At 44.6% G+C, this 17658-nt stretch overlaps 1 protein-coding gene across 1 annotated transcript in view; it reads right to left on the bottom strand.

The window, feature by feature from the left end:
• The window catches only part of LOC124154680 (scavenger receptor class B member 1-like), a 77725-nt gene that overhangs the window by 6627 nt on the left and 53440 nt on the right, over window positions 1-17658 (bottom strand). Inside the window, exon 7 of the mRNA XM_046528557.1 lies at window positions 1024-1177. Within this exon, the coding sequence (XP_046384513.1) occupies window positions 1024-1177 (154 nt within the window). The remainder of the gene's footprint in view (window positions 1-1023; window positions 1178-17658) is intronic.

Here is a 17658-nt window from a genome sequence, read left to right as displayed (position 1 = left end):
TGCGAATTTAACCCCAAATCTATCTATAAATTATTAAGTCATTAAAATTAACTATTTCATACCACAATTTACTTATTCAATGCTTTCCCAATGTTCTAAGGGAAATCAAGTTTACCTACAATAAAAATAATCATTCCAAAACACACAGGTACGTTAAAAGCTAGCAATAAAAAGGTATAAATATGCATTATCAAATTACAACACATTGTTTATGCTGAAATTTATATTGGAAGTAGATACATTTTAATCTCGCGATCGACCTAATGTCCCTCTCCCGGGTGATATGTAAACTTGCCCAATTCCACGAATGATTTGCAACGCGCTTGTCTTGGATTAACTGATACTATTTTTTTTAAAGAAACTCCTGATTATACTTGCCAAAATTTAATTACACCATTATTCGTACAAATTAGGTATATCAACCCTTGCGAGTCAATGTAAAAACGTATGAACGCTAAAATGTACCGGGTAACAGGGTCGCAGCTAGGAATTAAGGCTGGGTGGGTTTTAGGCATAACCAATACTGGGGTGTCTGGGGGTGTGGAATACCCGCCAGGGTAAGCGGGAGGTGCGATGGCACTCCTTTAGAAAATTTTCAAGATATAGGGTTCAAAGTGGTGAGTTTTACGGCTTTCGGAGGGATATTTTATCAATATTTACACTATTCTGTAATTAATATTAATCCATTTAAGTAAAATGGATTAAACTTTTTAAAAATTCTGAGCTCTGGGGGGGGGGGGGGGGGTTAACCCCCAAAACCCCCCCTCTCGCTGCGCCATTGCCGGGTAAAGCCTGTCAGACGTTTCGGTAGGATGACCCACCCTTATGACTCTCTCATTGAGAATGGTGGGTGATCCCACCGAAACGTCTGACAAATATTTTGTGTGTAATTTTTCCTGTGTCTTTGTGTATCTCGTTATTTATTTATGTATATATGTTTCGGAAGGAGTATCGCAATCTTTCCTCGGGCATGCAGGGGAGACTTGGGCGCAAGTGGGAGAGAGATGCATAAGTGTAACTCACCGTAGTAGCAAGATTCCGCGTCGATGAGTCCGGAGGGCAGGCACGTGCTCTTGCAGTAGCATTTGTTCTCCTCGCGGCTGTAGTTCAAGGCGCCCTCTTTGAAGCGGAAGAGGTAAGCCCGCATGCCGTCCACCACCGCGTCCTCCACGTATTCCTACCGAGAGAGGAGCAAAGAAGCTCAGTGTGTGAATTTCCCGGGTGCGCTCGGAAGAAGACAAGATCGACCACGTAATGTGGAGTTAATGCGAACAAAAGCAGCAGGGATTTGACAAACGGTCACTATGAAATCAGGGAAACTTAAAATTATATAACAGAGTAACTTAAAACTATAAATGAGGGGGTATGAACCCTCATAGAACGGGGAAGACGCGTCGTTTCTCGAAAGGTCGACGATATTAGAAATCCTCACCCGGTGGGAAGCCTGAGAAACATCGCAATCGCTAATGGATCTAATTGCAAACGAAAGCATTTGTTTCCATGTTGTTTGTTGTGATTAGGAATTTTATAAATGTTATACTCGATGCTTTCGAAGAAGGAGTATAAGGAGTTTTCCATAATGCCACTTGATGAGCAGTTCAACCGGAAGGTTGGTTTGGATAGGTGAGAGTAGAGCTCACTCCATTGTGATTGGCTAATTCGGACGATATCGTTTGTTTTCACGTGAATTTCTCTTTACATTTCAGGAATTTTACGTAGCGTCACTTATCATCGGCCAATGTGTATATATTCCTATATTTTCTCAAACTACATAGCAACGTTCAAGTTACAAAATGGTGCAAATATGTAATTTTAGAAATGATCACAATTCCGTCTACACCAGAATGATGATGGAACTATCGAAATATAACATTGAGCATTATCATCGATCCCTCCTGCGTTGACGTACTTTAACTTCGAAAATAAATCGAATGAAGATCGACCACGCCCCGAATCGATTTGTACTCTCAACTTCGCATTCATTGATAACTCGTGCGAGTCGAGCGTTGCAGTTGAATGCCGTTGCAGTCAACTGGGGCGTTGCTTTAGTATTCGGGTGCAGGTGTGCTTTTCGCGTATTCGTGACTCGGGCTTTCGTGGCCTCCACTACTGGTCGCATCACATCACAGGAATCCGACGCTGTGAAATCCTCTTGGTGATGCGTATAGCAATGACCGCGAAAGATTGCAACCACGTGAAAACGGCAGCTGCTCCCTCCAAATGTATGTCCTTGGCGAGGCATCCAAGTTTCTCAAACGCTGTATCTTAACAAGCAGTTGATCGATTGTTATGAAATAAAAGGAAATATATCTCTACGTTCCATCATTATCGTCAGCTACTTACCATTGAATTATCAGTTTTTTAATCCGGTTTCGAAAGAGAAACATAACTTTTTTGCGTTCGGAAAACGGATGCTTCTTTTCGAACGCTATTAAAAAAACTCAAGTATAGATGCGTGAGTCGATACAATCGAAGAACGGACCATTGTAAAAGCATTTCCGAGAGCAGAACTTTTTCAAAATTGTGTAAGTGCCACAAATTGGTGTTAAAGTAAACTTGACTTTCTTCCTTTAGTTAAGTAATCACAGGGAATTCAAAACTGCACCCTAGATATACACGCTGCGCATTGCAGAGTTGACAAGTACTAGTGCTAAATCAAAAATGTATTTATTTGTTGGTATCGACTCTTATTTTTTTCATGAAATTTTATCTATATCGTGTATTCAACGATCACACATGCCTTATTTGATACATTTTTGTGGAATAATTGTTATATTCGCGGACGCGTATTAAATGTTTCAAACATTCTGCCCAGCTGTTATAAACCCAGATCTATTATGCCATTAAGGTAGTTTATGCGATGCAACGAAGTTATCAAATTATTCATGACGATAGCATTTTAAGTTAATTTTAATTTGCTGCAGTCGATAAATTAAAAAATGAAATACTCGTTTCTGAGAAAGCGATTGACCAGTATCATGCTCATCCTCGAAATTCAGATTTTCCAGCAAATACTTAATGTAAAATCGGGGAAATTGAAGCGAAACGGAACCACGGCTTGGATACTCATTTCTTGTTTTTACGGATAACCATCGGTCAGTAGACAGTAGATGCGTTGCCATGGCAAAATATGGGTTTCAACCCCAGAAAAATATACATCTCCTCCGAGGTTCAAACCTTTTTTTCATGATAATCTTGTCGTGGACCATCAGTATGAAACTTGCCGTGATACTTGCTGCGCATGCGCAATGCAAACAAAGAGTGGCTGAAAGCCGTGTCATGAACGGGCTCTTAAGGTAAAAACAGAAACAACGCGGCGTCTGTGGTTGATGACGGTGTCGCGGTGGCGAAGTGCGTCTTTGAAGGTCTCGCTCCGACTGGAGCACACGGCCAAGTAGTGTGCAACTCCATCCATCCCAATACCAAAAGACGCGAAGCGTGCCTAACAGAGAGAAATCTCACGTGCTCAAAGAGCAGGGAGGTTGGTGCATGCGAGTGAGTAAAAAAAGTTCCTTTCCGCGTGCGTCGTAAAAGGGAAAGTGAATGTGGGAAGTGAATCGGCTTGCAATTCGCTGCATTCGCCGACGACAGCTGCCGATTGCGAATATTTTAGTGAAGCGCGCGCGGCGTCGCGTTCAATGTCAAAATGTGCGTGACGTTGCGACGGTTCCGAGGTTCAAAGCGAGGGAATCGAGATGGAGACAGACGCCGAGCGCTGACCGCAATCATGGACCCAGAGGGGAAATCACTTCAGGCTTTCCTTTGGGGAAGTTTGTTACATTAGAGAGCAATAAATATCATCAGGATATATTCTCTGATGACTTGATATTGTGTCAATGAAAGTATTTTACAAAACAAGGGCCACTACTCATGTTAAATGTATGCAAGCCGGGTTTCGTAACATAGTGAGGCATATCATCATGGTACTTGATCAAGATTACATCCACATTGTATAGAATGAAATCGAAAGCAAAGAGAAACGATAGGGAAAGGTGAGACAGTTGGGCGGAGGGGGAGGTAATTTGAGTGCAGAGGGATACAGCAAGGGTGAGAAAGGGCACGTTATCCCTGTGTGTATTCTAAACTGGGAAATTTGGAAAAAAGGCAATTGTAATCCTTGGGCCCTGGCTATTGCTGATACGGTGAATGGCGACAACATGCCCCGAGAATTTAGCTATCACCATCAGTAAATAGGGATTTGTTATGGCCAGTCTTTGAAATCTCGGGGATTTCTAAGTATGCGTTTGTTTTAAAGCCTAGTTTACGCGAGAAAAGGCTTTGACTGCAGCTACAAAATGAGATCTTACCACTTTCATCCACACAGAAGTGTCCCACGGTTTCCAATATTTATAAGGCATACAGGAGAAAAAAAAGACGTAGGAGATTAATTCAATCTCCTTATCTTCAAAAGAAAGTTTGGCTTACCCTCACAAGAAATAAATGGGAAAAAGTAATCTGCCACTACACTGATTGCTTGCGTAGTAAAATCAACATGCGATGCGTGCTACATACGATAGCCATCGCTAGCGAAGTTGAAGCGCTAGCACTTTGATCGAATGAAGGCCTCGGACTCTCTTCGCGGAAGCTGTCCAGTCGTGCTTGTCGAGCATTAGGGCGACATGGGCGCGTAAACAAAGGTGCCCTGCGCATCTGGGGACCGCCATCTGTGGAGGTCCTTCGCTTTCCACGCCGTCATCGACGCTGCATCACGGCGGCTTCCTGCTCTAACGTAGCTCCAATCACTAAGGACCTCCATCGAATACTTAGCGAACATCGTGACAAAGGCGTAGAAAACTCTTTCCAATATGTTCGAGCCTTATTTCTCACGAGTTCATTTAGTATCCCTGGAAACACTGGCGGAGTCAATATCTATCTACTATAGCGAATACCTACTATATAAGCATGTTTGTCATTATTCAGTTCTCATTGGCACCGACAGGGGTTCAAACGGCAGAAACTAGAGCCTCACTACGCTAGTAATCGCATCCACGAAGCCCCAGTCTGCCCCGTGGAAGTGTGACTTGTGCTGAATCCACTTTGGGCTAAATTGAATCGGTTTTTTTTTAAATGTCTGGGTTATTCTGGGTTAAATAGATAAGTCGACAACTTTGCCGATTTCTCACACTTCATTTGGTACACTTCGACCGTTTCCAACACTCCCATGTCATTTTTTTTAAGAGGAAATACTCGCTTTAAGTAGGTTTACTCAAGTATTTCCACTAGAAAATGACGCTGGAGTGTTGAAGGCGGTCGAGGTGTACCAAATAGTGTGTGGAATAGATCAACTCATTCCAAGTAACCATTAGAAAATTCCACGAAGTGAGCTCGTGTCCAATTGAATCGGAGGCATGCTCCTTTGTACCCTTATTGCGACCCCCCACCCCCCGCTCCCTTCCTCCAATCACTAGCCAACCCTCGTCACGCTCGGCTAATTGACGAGACACTATGTGGATGGATGAGGGGCTGGGTGGGAGGTTCGCGCGAGGGAGGGTTATTGTTCGGATGTGTGCCACGGCTTTCTGACGACGCGGATTTATTTATCTGAACCCGCCGTAATTTGTCGTTTTTATTTCTACGCTGCTATTAGAAATGATCCGAAAATGTGGAGCGATTTACCGTTGCAGCTGACAAACGAGTTTTTATTGCCGAACGGAAGGCTATTTAGTGTTAGTGATTAGCGAGGGCTGTTACCTATATGATTTAAGTGCCCATTTGGAGAGGGTTTGTTGTACACGTGTGATTTCGATTATTTTGGCTGGGATAGAGATCGCTGTTCATTCACACTCGAAATAATCTATTCATTCAAATGGATTTCGTAGACTGCTGGGGAAGATAACTTGCGAATAAAAAGAAAACTATTTCAAACAGTCACTCTCACATTATCGTAAAATGAAAAATATGAAAGTCGCTGCTCTCTTTTCACGAGACTGTGATTTCGTTGGAGCTTAGGGTCGTTACTCTATTAGTTTGGCTATTAACTTGTTCTCTGAGAGCCGCTCATTTAGTGACGGCATCGTTTTCAGGAACTTAATCAACAACCAAACACGTGAGACCGATACGCGAGGCCGAGGAGTAACGCAGAGGCGGCCACCCGCTTCGCAAGGGTCCGTGACGCCATCGACTCATTTGCGGAACGGTCGAATCCGTCGATTTTTCGCCGCAAATAGTTATAGAAGTCGGCGAAGGATCTAAAAACGGAAATATATGCCTATATTCATTTTCCAAACTCTGTCATCATCGAAAAAGACAATAATTGGCGAACGAGCAAATTTGAGCGTTTTCATTGGTTTGGGATTGCCGTTGTGTACCTCAAGGGCAACCTCCAACGTGCGCAAATTCCACGGAGGAAAATTCATTTGCCTTGACCGGGATTCGAACCCGGACCTCATTGATTCACGCCATGTGTTTTTCAACAGATGAAAAAGATACCTTTGTTAATGGACAGACGGAGTGCTTCTACCGCCTTCATCCATATTGGTCGGTGGTACCGCACGTGCGCCATCTCGGATCGCCATTGCCTTCCCAGCGCAATTCACATCATTTTTGCTTCAGCCTACTTTCACCGCGTATCATCGATCGACTGGTCGCCCTGTCACATTTAGCCTCCGAGGATGAAAAGGTGGAACGCGAGAGAGAAAGAAAGAGAGAGAGAAAATAAATTGGCCCGTTCATCGCGTGCCTCTACGAAATAAAATGATCCATTTTATTTGAAATAGTGGGGGGGGGGAATTGAGATTGAGGGGGTGAGTGTAGTGTGGTTTGGTGCCGTCTTCTAGACCTATGTCGTTCATGAATGAATCATTCAATCGTTCAATAGTCATTGGAATGAACGGAATGATTTGAATCACGCTTCTCTTAAAACATCGTTCAAAGTGAACGATGAATCCGCATCCAATTGTGGTTGGTTGGGTTGCTAAAGGATCGAGTGATCATCGAGTCCTGTTGACCGAATCCAACGAACATGACTCGTTCGTAATCAGTAGATAATTAATATTCTGCGGAATCCGATTGGACCAGATTTGGATTTAGAGGGCACAGGTAATTACATGGAGAGACTGAAGGTTTATCTTTGTTTATCGTCTTTGAAAGTGATCTTGGCAAAGCAGGTAAAATATTATCGCCGTCGACAGACTTTTACTAAGTGCGGTGTATTCGAATATGATTGACATTGATTTCCTTGAACGTCCATCTATGATGAAATCAAAAATCACTTGGATCCACTACGAATGCGTCAAAGATTCGTTTGACTTGGATTACCAAATAATGGCGAATTTCTATGAATCTGTTCATTACGAACGATTTGAAGAATTGAATCATCGTGATGAATTAAATCACGTGAACCGAAACTCCCATCTCTGCCCATCACCTTCGGTCGAGGGAATCCGCTCTCGGCCGTATACACTAGCATGGCCTAAGCCACAAATACTCTACATATTAATATAAATCTATTTCCTAAGCGGCGGACGACAAACAAAAGAAATCTCCTCTGCGCACGAAATGGAAAAAATAGAGGGATGATCGACGGATGCCGCGTGATTTTATGGCTTCGGAGCACGAGTTGAAAATCGTTCGGGAAGTGTTTTACGTTGCTGATGCAAATGCGAGGGTATTCTCACGAAATGGCTCCGCCCGCGGGATGTGTAGCGAAGCCATTGGGGCGCGATTAACTGGGGGAAAAATTATCGTGCAATACGAAGAGAACTCATCGCTCCCATCTCGTCGTTCTGTTTCGTGACGTTTCACTCATTTAGAACGTGGCGTTAGTAATCCTGAAATTTCAAATTGCTGTAGAGATGACCGTCGTCGAATTTTCCTGAGTCTCAAAAATAATTTTCAGAAAGTATGATGACGACTTAGATCTGAGGTTTCCGCGGCATTTCTCCATATGAGTCTCGGTTTTCGGGCGTTCCTCCGCGTTGAGTTGTCCAGAGGTGACGACAGTTTCTCCAGCTATCCTGTTGTTTCTCCAGCCACTTCTGACCTGAAGATGCCAGCAGGATGGCTGGAGAAACTGTCGTCACCTCTGGACAACTCAACGCGGAGGAACGCCCGAAAGCCGAGACTCATATATAATAACGACTTGTGCAAAGTATTTTTTATTCCGATATCATTTACTATCTACTAGTAGTCTGAGTTTCGATCCAATAGGGTCCAGGGGACCCAAGGGGTTGGCCGTCCTAAGAGTATCCTGTGTTTGCCAAAGGAAGACAAGAAAAATGTTAGCAGGGACACCAGCCTCAGCATTAGCCTCGCGCGGCGACTATTAATCCTGAAAAAAGCATTCGATCCGCGTGCTCCTTTCTCTGCTCTACCTGACGTAGATGTGAATGTGAATTAACAAGCCGTGCCTCATCAGCGACGAAAAAGCGACCAGCATCGGTGGGGAAGCGTTGAGACCACCCTAACAGTGATGCGCAGACACATCCCAAAAGTTTTTATTTATAATGACGATCACCCGCAAAAGTTTAACCAAGAAACCCACACTGCTCTGTTGTATATTATATTATGAAATATCGAGGGCTCTCCTTATTTAAAATGGGTTAACTTAGACTTTTATTTATCGTTGCTTCCTCTTACCGTCATCGAACCATCAACTTCGGCTATAGCTTAGGACTACTAGGCCGAATGAGGGATAGAAAAAGCCGAAGGGCCTAAGTCGCCTGACTGAATTTGACGAGTAGATATTCCTAAAGCGTCGTGGCGGTCTCCAACGATCTTCAATCGGACGAAACTAATACATGGAGTGGATAGTCAGGGGCGGAGGGGTGAGGGAGTAAGTACCCTAAATTAGGATCCATACATGCCACTCACTTGAATGCAACGTATTGCTTGGAATTGAGGGCGTGGCTTTATTATACTTCATAATTTCCCTAAAAGGACATCAGTATTCACCGTCTCTGGCCAACAATCCTAAGATTTGCCAGATGCTGAAGCTCTCCACTCAATACTCCTGTAAGCTGATCTTTTAACGCCTACGTATTTGTTCTCTTTCACGAGCTCCTTTATCAGTTCCATATATTTTAATTGAGGTATTCCCTCTAAGCTCTTGACATCGAAAATTGCCTCTTTCAGGCCACCATGTCTCACGATCTGGCTGGAAAGATTGTTCCGCCCTATTATCACGGTTTTCACGAGTCTCCTCTTCTCTCCTGCTCTTCTCAGCTTTGATAGTCTGCTCTTGAGGAACAAATTCCTCATCACTTACTCGGTCGATCCATTTCATCCTTATCACTCTTCTAAATATTTATGTATTACGAAGCATTAAAATAAGATGATACACGAAAACTATTTTTAACATTCTGCCCACCACCACTGCCCACCAAGGCAACTCGAAATATTGATCCGAAGCTTTGCAAGTAGTAGGATCTGCGCGAGGTTGCTTCCCTCCCTTTTTGCACTGGGTCGGATGGCGAGCTCCACTAACAATAAGTTAGGGTTGCGACGAAGGGCATTTGGACAGTGTGGAGGCGTTGGTCGTTCTCCTCTACATTGGCTGCTCTGCGTTTGATTTTTATTGCCTTTGTTTCTCTAACTTCCAAATTATCCTTTCCCCTCGGCTGCTGATGATATGGCGCTGCGAGCGTTTCTAGGAGTCAGTCATTCCGCGTTCGTCGCGTCCGCTGTTCGGTGGCCTGTGTGTGTTTTATTATTATTATTATTATTATTATTATTATTATTATTATTACCACGGTAAGGGGAATATTTATTCTCTCTTCAACACCTCATTTATTGAAAAATCATTTCATCATTTAATCGTCATGTTTATCATTCATTTCATCCCATTTCATTCTATCCGTCGAACTTGTCGCCTTCTCACCTAGCCAAGCAGCAACGGTTGGAGGGGACCGCCGAAGGGGCTGGTTACCGCAACCTTGGTCCCGTAATTCCCCCCGTATATTACTGCGAGGTTCAGAGGAAGACGACTCCGACTTTAACCGTGGTTAAGGAAAGTCTTTACATAAGTAGAGGGCAGGTGTTGCTTACTTCCATTGTAGTTCGCAGAACTAAAAAATCTTGAAATGCCCAACATTTCAGAAATGATTCCATGGAATCATTGGCGCAATGAAATTCCCTTTCCTTCTCAATGCGCCTTTTCAAGGACATCTGGAAGGAATGAAGGTAGTCCACAGAAGTTTTCTTTCCTCGATGGAGGAGGGTGAGCTCTTTATATATAGTGGCCTTGGTAAGAGTTAATAAGAAATTGGCGAGAAAAAGCCCCTGATTATTGAAGACGCCCTTCGTCGATAATCCACCAAAAATATGCGCCCTTAAGATTTGACGCATACCTGTCAACAATTTAATCGCAGAGATTACCCGACGCCATATTGCATTAGTTTTCGGACAGAGAAAAATAAGATGCCAAATACTAGCTTCTATTTGTGGGCACCATGGGCAGTCAGCTGTCAGTTGGAAGTGAGCATGAAGGAGGAAAATTCCATCCGCAAGGGCACCATGAGCGAGCCTCCAGGCTATGTCAGCATCATGTCCTAGGGTGGGTGGAGTACGCAAGGTGAGCCATTCCACGTCCTCACCCTGCTTTCCTGTTAATGGCCAAATCTTGCGTTTTGTGGTGTATAGTATTTGAGGGTACACTTTCCTCTTTGCCAAGGGAAGTTGAGAAGGTTCTCCACTTCTAGTGCTTGTCACGGCGAATGCTGTAATAAGGCCCACAGCGTCCTGTTGAAAACCAGGTAGTGTTAAAGAACGAACGCCCATCTTTTTCCATGCTTGAAAGACAGAGTGGTAGTAAAGTTCTCCAGATGCGATGACTCGCCGGGGCTTGGTGAATAGGGTTAAAACATCATCTGAGTTATATATATGCATTAGCCTAAGTGTGGCCAGTGACCGCCAGGGGGAAGCATGGGGCGTTGAAAGGAACCTTTGCGCAAAGATGATACGGAATGTCCATATTTTACATTGGACATCAACTAGGCCGAGCCCTCCTTCTTTCAAGGGAGCCTTGATGGTGAGTGCATCCACCCAGTGTTTCCTACCGTTCCATATGAAATGGACCAAGAGAGATTGAAGTCGCTTGATGACATGGGGAGCCGGTGTTTGGACTTGTAATAGATGCCAAATTTTCGGGGCAACAAACTGATTCACAGTAAGGACTCTTCCCCGTAGAGACATAGATGTTAGACGAGGTTTCCACGCATCAAGAGCCTTAGTCACTTTATCCATGAGCATAATGTGTAATTTTTCCTTTTCCTCAGTGGAGTCATTGCCAATCCAGACACCGAGATACTTATTACCGGAATTAGTCCACCGTATAGGTAGTGGAGAGTCAGTACGTGTTCTCCACGAACCCGCCCAAAGGCCACTACTTTTATTGACATTGAGTTTGGCTCCTGTGCATCGCGAGTAGGATTCAAAGGCTGGAAGTACACGGGGGAAATCCTCCTCAGAATTAATGAAAATGTTAATGTCATCTGCGTAAACACTTGTTTTAAATGTAAGGCCCATTTGAATGTGACTGTGCAGAGTTACTCCAGCAATAACATTTTTTAAACGGCGAAGCATTGGCTCAAAAGCAATGCTGTAAAGTAGTCCCGAAAGTGGGCAGCCTTGCCGTATTCCTCGCTGAAATGGAATAGGAGCAGTCAATCCATTCGCCACTCTCACGTGGCACACAGAATGTGAGTACAAAGTTCGCACCATACCAGAAAATATGTCGCCAAAGTCCATCTTTTGTAAAACACTGAAGAGAAAATGGTGATCGACAAAGTCGAATGCTTTGCTCTGATCGAGCGAGACTACTGCGAGGGGTAGGTTTCTCTCATTATGAAAGTGAACCATGTCACGTATGACAGATATCGAGTCAAAAATTGTCCTGTCAGGAACACAATAGCTCTGCTCTGGAGACACCACACTGCTGATCACTCTAGATAGGCGAGTGGCAAGCACTTTTGCTACAATTTTGTAATCTGTATTGGTAATCGAGAGAGGTCTCCAGTTGTCGAGAGAGTCAATGTTTTTACCCTTTGGCATAAGAGATATAATGACCGTGGACGACGTGCGTGGCAAGTAACCACGCTCAAGGCTGGCTATTAACATTCGTCGAAAAGGTCCTCTTAAGTCATTCCAGAAGTGTAGGTAAAATTCCGCCGTAATCCCATCCATCCCGGGTGTTTTATTTTTATTAATTTTTTTCAAGGCGTCGAAAATTTCAGTAGCAGTAATCGAACGATCTAAATTCTCCCGATCTTCTGAGTCCAACTGATTTAAGGAGGAGAGGATATCTTCGAAATCAGTAATGTTGGAATTATTATTCCGAGAAGGAGCGTAAATTTCCGAAAAATGCTTTTTCACATGAGTAGCTAGGGTGCAAGGATCTTTAATGACCCTTCCGTCAACAATTAAGGAAAGAAGGGGTTTTGATCGAACCTTATCAGCCCATTTAGACAAGTGAACGGCAGCCGGTGCATCGTTTGAGAGTATTGTCTCCCAGCCAACTTTGGCAACCATGGCTCTGGCGTCCCTCTCAAACTGTCCGTCAAGAATGGATGTTTGCAAGGAATGACGCAGTAAGCGTTGATAAACCATACCATGCTCACGAATTTCCTCTTTAATGGTTTCCCATAGATGAATTGGGTCTTTTTCTGCGTCGTCATCCAATACAGCGCGTATTAAAATCCTGACTCTCTCACAATAAGAGGGACTAGACAAAAGTGAATTGTCAAATCGCCAGTAGGGCGCCCTATTTCGTCGCACTTCAGTGCGCAGACGAACCAGCAAGGCACGGTGGTCAGAGAAAGAAGCAATACACTCTACGCTAGAAATTTCAGCAGCACAATGATCGGATAAGTATATACGATCAATTCGAGAACCTTCGCCTCTACGGCTAAAATGTGTAAAACCTGGTTTATTGCCATGGTGATTCGACCAAGAGTCAATTAGGTCGTTGTCTAGTACTAGACGCTGAAGAGTGGCAGCATATCTAGAGCAACGCTCAGTGCCTAAACTTCTATCAAACAGCGGTGATAACGTGGTGTTAAAATCACCGCCCACAACCACTGTAAGACCTGAGTTTCCATATTGCGTTGATGCCGCTCCGATGAAATTATGCACCTCCAGAGTCACGAAAATGGCATGATCTTGCTCGTGAGGCCCGTAGAACGATACGAGAAGGAGAGTTAAAGGGCTGGGCTGCGAAACACGTAAGATGATGGCATTAGCATACCCGGGAACTATGACCTCAGCCGCAAGTACTTGTACTGCTAGATTCTTTTTGTATGCAATTGCAGTTCCCGTATTGATGGTCGTGATTTCAGAAAAATAAAAAGCATATTGCGCAAGGGAATCCATTGGAGGAGAGATGGTGTTGGTTTCTTGCAGCAAAATAAAGTCTGGGTGATGCTGTTGCACATAGAGTGTGAGCTGGGCCCATTTGTACTGGCTACGAATTGACCGTGTATTTATGGTCATGAATGTAAGTGCTGACATTCTAATTCCGTAAATATGACTTGTTGAAAAGATAGTTTAAATAAATAAATATATAAATACACATTCATACGTATACGCATACGTAAATAAAAAAGCTTAAAAACGTAAGACACGTAGTGGCATAACATCACAGTCGAAAAAGGGCACACTTAGGAGTTATTTAGCTGTGAGCACAGATAAAAGTCGTTGCAAGCGTGCGCGGTAGGTTCTTTTGGTGGTGGCGGAAAGAATACTTTTCAGGGCAAGAACCAAATTCGGAAGATCGTCCGTCATGCTTTTAGCCACAGATAGTTGGTCATTGTGGCAGTAAGCCTTAATCAAAAAGTCCTTCACAATATTAACCGGGATGACGGGTGGTGATTCCTCTTCAAGGATCTCACTCACTTTAGCTAGAAACTGAGAGGAGTATGGGGATATGACATTCTTTTGCGAAGACTGAATGTCTGCAAAGCCTTTCTTTTTCGTAGGGGAAGCAGGGGGGGACGTGTTTGCGGAGGTGTCACGTGCGAAAGTTTTCCGTTTAGCACCAGTAATAATTTTGTCATCTTGAGGTGAAACTGTTCCTGGCGTTGGTGAGGATCCACCATCAGTCGTAGGGGTGTTTTGGGATATTAGCGGAAAATCATTCAGAATGTCAGCAGTGGGAGGTTGATCAGGAGAGTGAAAGGAGGGAGAGTCGAAAGGAGGAGGTGGAGGCGGCGGCAAAAATTGAGTTTCAGTGGGAGGTGGGGGTAGTGGGGAAGAGAGTGAAGAAGGGAGCGGAGGAGGAAGGGGAGGAGGGGAAGAGGGAGACGGGAAATCTGTTTGAGGAAGAGCAGCGGATGAAGGCACTGATATAACTTCAGTCTCCTGAGGATGTGAGTGAGTTGATCCTGAGGAGGAGGGAGTGACGTCAGGAGCTATGCTGTCTTGACCAAGGAGATCAGCTCGATGTAATCTGGTGCTACAAGTAGACGCTTTGTGGCCTTCTTTTCCGCATTGATAACATCGCATGTCATCTATAGCAAGATAGATGCGGTGTGCGGTATTATTGCCCGTTTCAATGAGGATCGAGTCCGGGAGAGTTACTCCTTCCCTCAGGACAACATACACTTGCCTCCTCCAGCTTCCAATGTGGGAAAAACCATCTTGAGAGATGCCGAAAGAAAGCGTACGGATAGGGCTCACAATACGCATCGCCTGACTTAGGATTTCAATAAGATCCCCGTCTGGAAATTCTGGGGGAATGTGGGAAATCACCAATCTGTCGACTTTTGATGTCATTCGTCGGGCTGGAGAGTACATATCTCTAATAGTGACTCCACCATGATTCCGCATAAAATCTTCCACTAATTCGTCGGATTGAAGGTATAAGCACACCCTTTCAAACGGGAGGCGTGTAGCATGGGTGATAGTATGACCGCCACCAAGCAGGTCGGCGAGAGCGTAAACATATTCTTTCGTCGGAGTATTGGGAAGGGCTTGGAAGATGATGCCTCTTTTACGCGTAGGCCCTGCAGTTTTGAACGCCACGCGTTTCGTTTTGAAAACAAAAGGGGCAGCAGCGTTTAATTGTCCGGCGGAATGAGCCGCTAGCGGGGTGGTTCGTGCCGTAACGGAGGCGAAGGTGAGCCCACTAACAGCTGCGGTCTTTGGAGGAAGAGTGGGGGAGGGATGACGGGTAAGCAAGGCCGCGGAGCTTGGGACAGGGATATCAGGCGTGTTGACGACCAGAGGGCGAGTGGGGGAGAGGGGTGGGTGGGGAGAGGAAGGAGGGTGGGCCTCAGGGAGTGGTGCGTGTCTGTTTACTCGAGCGCGAATATTCGCGGCATCAGAGGTTGACGGAGTGGGAGAAGAGGAGGTGCTAAAGGCTGAGGAATATGGAGTCAACTGGGGTGATTGAGTAGGTCTTGGTGAAGAAATGGACGCGGAGGATGGAAAGGAGAAACTTGCGAGTTCCGAAAACGAGAGAGCACGTTCAGGCAGGGAGTTGTAACGAAACAGGTCATTCCAAGACTTGTTTTGCCGAATATTTGAAGTACTATGAGACATGGTAGAAATATCAGTTAAGGAACGAATCCTAAGTGATCCTCTTTCTCGTTTGAGAATACTTGCTGACTCTGGGGTGAAAGGTTCATTCGTCAATGCACGTGATGCTGGACACATGGCTAACGATAATGGTGAGGGAGAGTAAGGCACAAGTGGATGTTGCCTTCCTGCTATATCAGGGAAGGGCTTCACGGGTGCAACCTCGGGTCGCAATGAACGATCGCATTGACCAATAGTGGAGAGCGTAGCACTAGGGAGCACTTGAGAGGCAGTAATCAGTGACACTTCTGGAGAGAACGCTTGACTAAATAGATCCTGGGAGACGTTCATTTCTGAAGAATGATCTGCAGGCACGAGTGCGGCGGAATCCCGCGATGGTGAGCAGGGGACGCGCTCACGGCTGGACTGCATCGTAAAATCGGACTCTCACCCCGGCGAAGGGGGAGCAGTCCTCGGGAACAACGGCAACCAACACCGGCCAGGAAAGAGGCCGGTGCCGGTAAAAAGAGAATCACTGATAACTGAGAAACTACAAAAGTTTGAGAGCACTCGAAAGTATCACTGGATAGGAATAAAACTCACACGCAAAATGGTATCACTCTAAATAAGAGAAAATACGCAGAAACACAGAAAAACGCAGTAGAAGCGGGAGCGTCAAAAACACGTCCGTTCAACTCAACTGTGTGTGTGTGTGTGTGTGCTAATCGCCGTGGCTGCCTGAGGATCATATCGCGCGAATAGCCTCTGCCGTCCGTCGGGTGGTCTCGTTTTCGGCGCTAGTGGTGCAACAAGTGCGTTACGGGAAAATTGCTGAATGTGCTGGGGCCGAAAATCTTTCGTGGAAATATTTCTCCAGTGGAAATGGCGTTGACATGCTCCTGCCACCTATTGTGCGATCCTGTCAATCCAGCCGAGGCAAGGACAGGGTGCGTTCCGAAAGTAATGCAGTTATTTTGTTAAAAGGTAATTATTGTACAGATTTGCACATACACTTTAAATCAGTGGTTCCCAAAGTGGGCGCTACCGCCCCCCTGGGGGGCGTTGCTGTAGTCTATGGGGGTGAAAAGTGCCAAGGGGGCGGCAGGGGGGCGCCGGAGGGTCCTGACAATGTGACAAATGCGAATGTTCCGTAGCCTTCCTTTTGTCTTCGTTTTCAAGCTTCGCTTCTAAAGTTTACTTTGTTTCCCGCGTATGGAAGTATTTTAAACCATGTGTTTTCTTACATTTTAAAGTAAGAACAGTTGAAAAATATTTCCAAGCCATTCTTGCACAAGGGAAACGTTTGAAGGGGTTTAGTTTCATTTGGTCTATCGTTTGTACAACTTCACGACACAGAGAACTTAATTATTTATTAGTCATTTAATTAGTCATTGTTTTTAATTTAATTATTACAATGTTCCTTATTTGGTTAATTAGTATATGATTCTGATTATTATTTTAAAGATACCGATTAGGGGGGCGTTGAGTATAGGTTTATGGATCCAAGGGGGCAGTGGCTCGAAAAATTTTGGGAAACACTGCTTTAAATTCTTCAAAGTACTGCCCTTGGTTCTGTACACATTTTTCTAGCGACTCTGCCATGACGGGTAACTTATTCGGGGACTTCTCGCAAGGTCAGGTATCTCTTCTATAGACGAAAAATGGATTCATCGAATATTACATCTACATTCTACCCTGTGAACAGCTTCGATAGGCGTGTGGCACGGGGAGTCAGGACACCAGCCGTTTAGTAATAGAAAAAAGGAGGAGTGCTTAGTAGTGCTTAGACTTCTGAGTTTGCTGGTTTCGGAAGCGGTGGGGTAAAGTCCTCGCCTGCTAAACCGAAGTTCACGGGTTCGAGTCCCACGTAGTAGGCTGCCCTGATCCTGGGCATAGATGTACGTGTAGATTTCATTTTTAAATGTTATGAAAACCCCGATGTAAAGGCTAAATAGCGCTCTTTTCGGTGATGTGGCAATAAATAAATAAATATGATTCAACTAAAAGCAATGAAAGGCCTCAACTATTCAGCGGAAAAACGAAATTCTATAACTATCAGTCAATGTGCCACTTGTGTTATCGGACATAGCAAGGTTTTGTGATCCTATGATGGTTTTCTCCCTCACAGGTCTATCTTCTTAATAGCTCAAGCAATTGAAGCCTGATAATACTCAAAAGTCCAATGCAACGAGGATCATGTGCTCTCCA

The sequence above is a fragment of the Ischnura elegans genome, chromosome 2 (assembly GCF_921293095.1).
Source record: "Ischnura elegans chromosome 2, ioIscEleg1.1, whole genome shotgun sequence".
NCBI lineage: Eukaryota > Metazoa > Arthropoda > Insecta > Odonata > Coenagrionidae > Ischnura > Ischnura elegans.
Note: the sequence above shows the minus strand (reverse complement) of the source record. Positions and strands in the feature narration are given on the sequence as shown.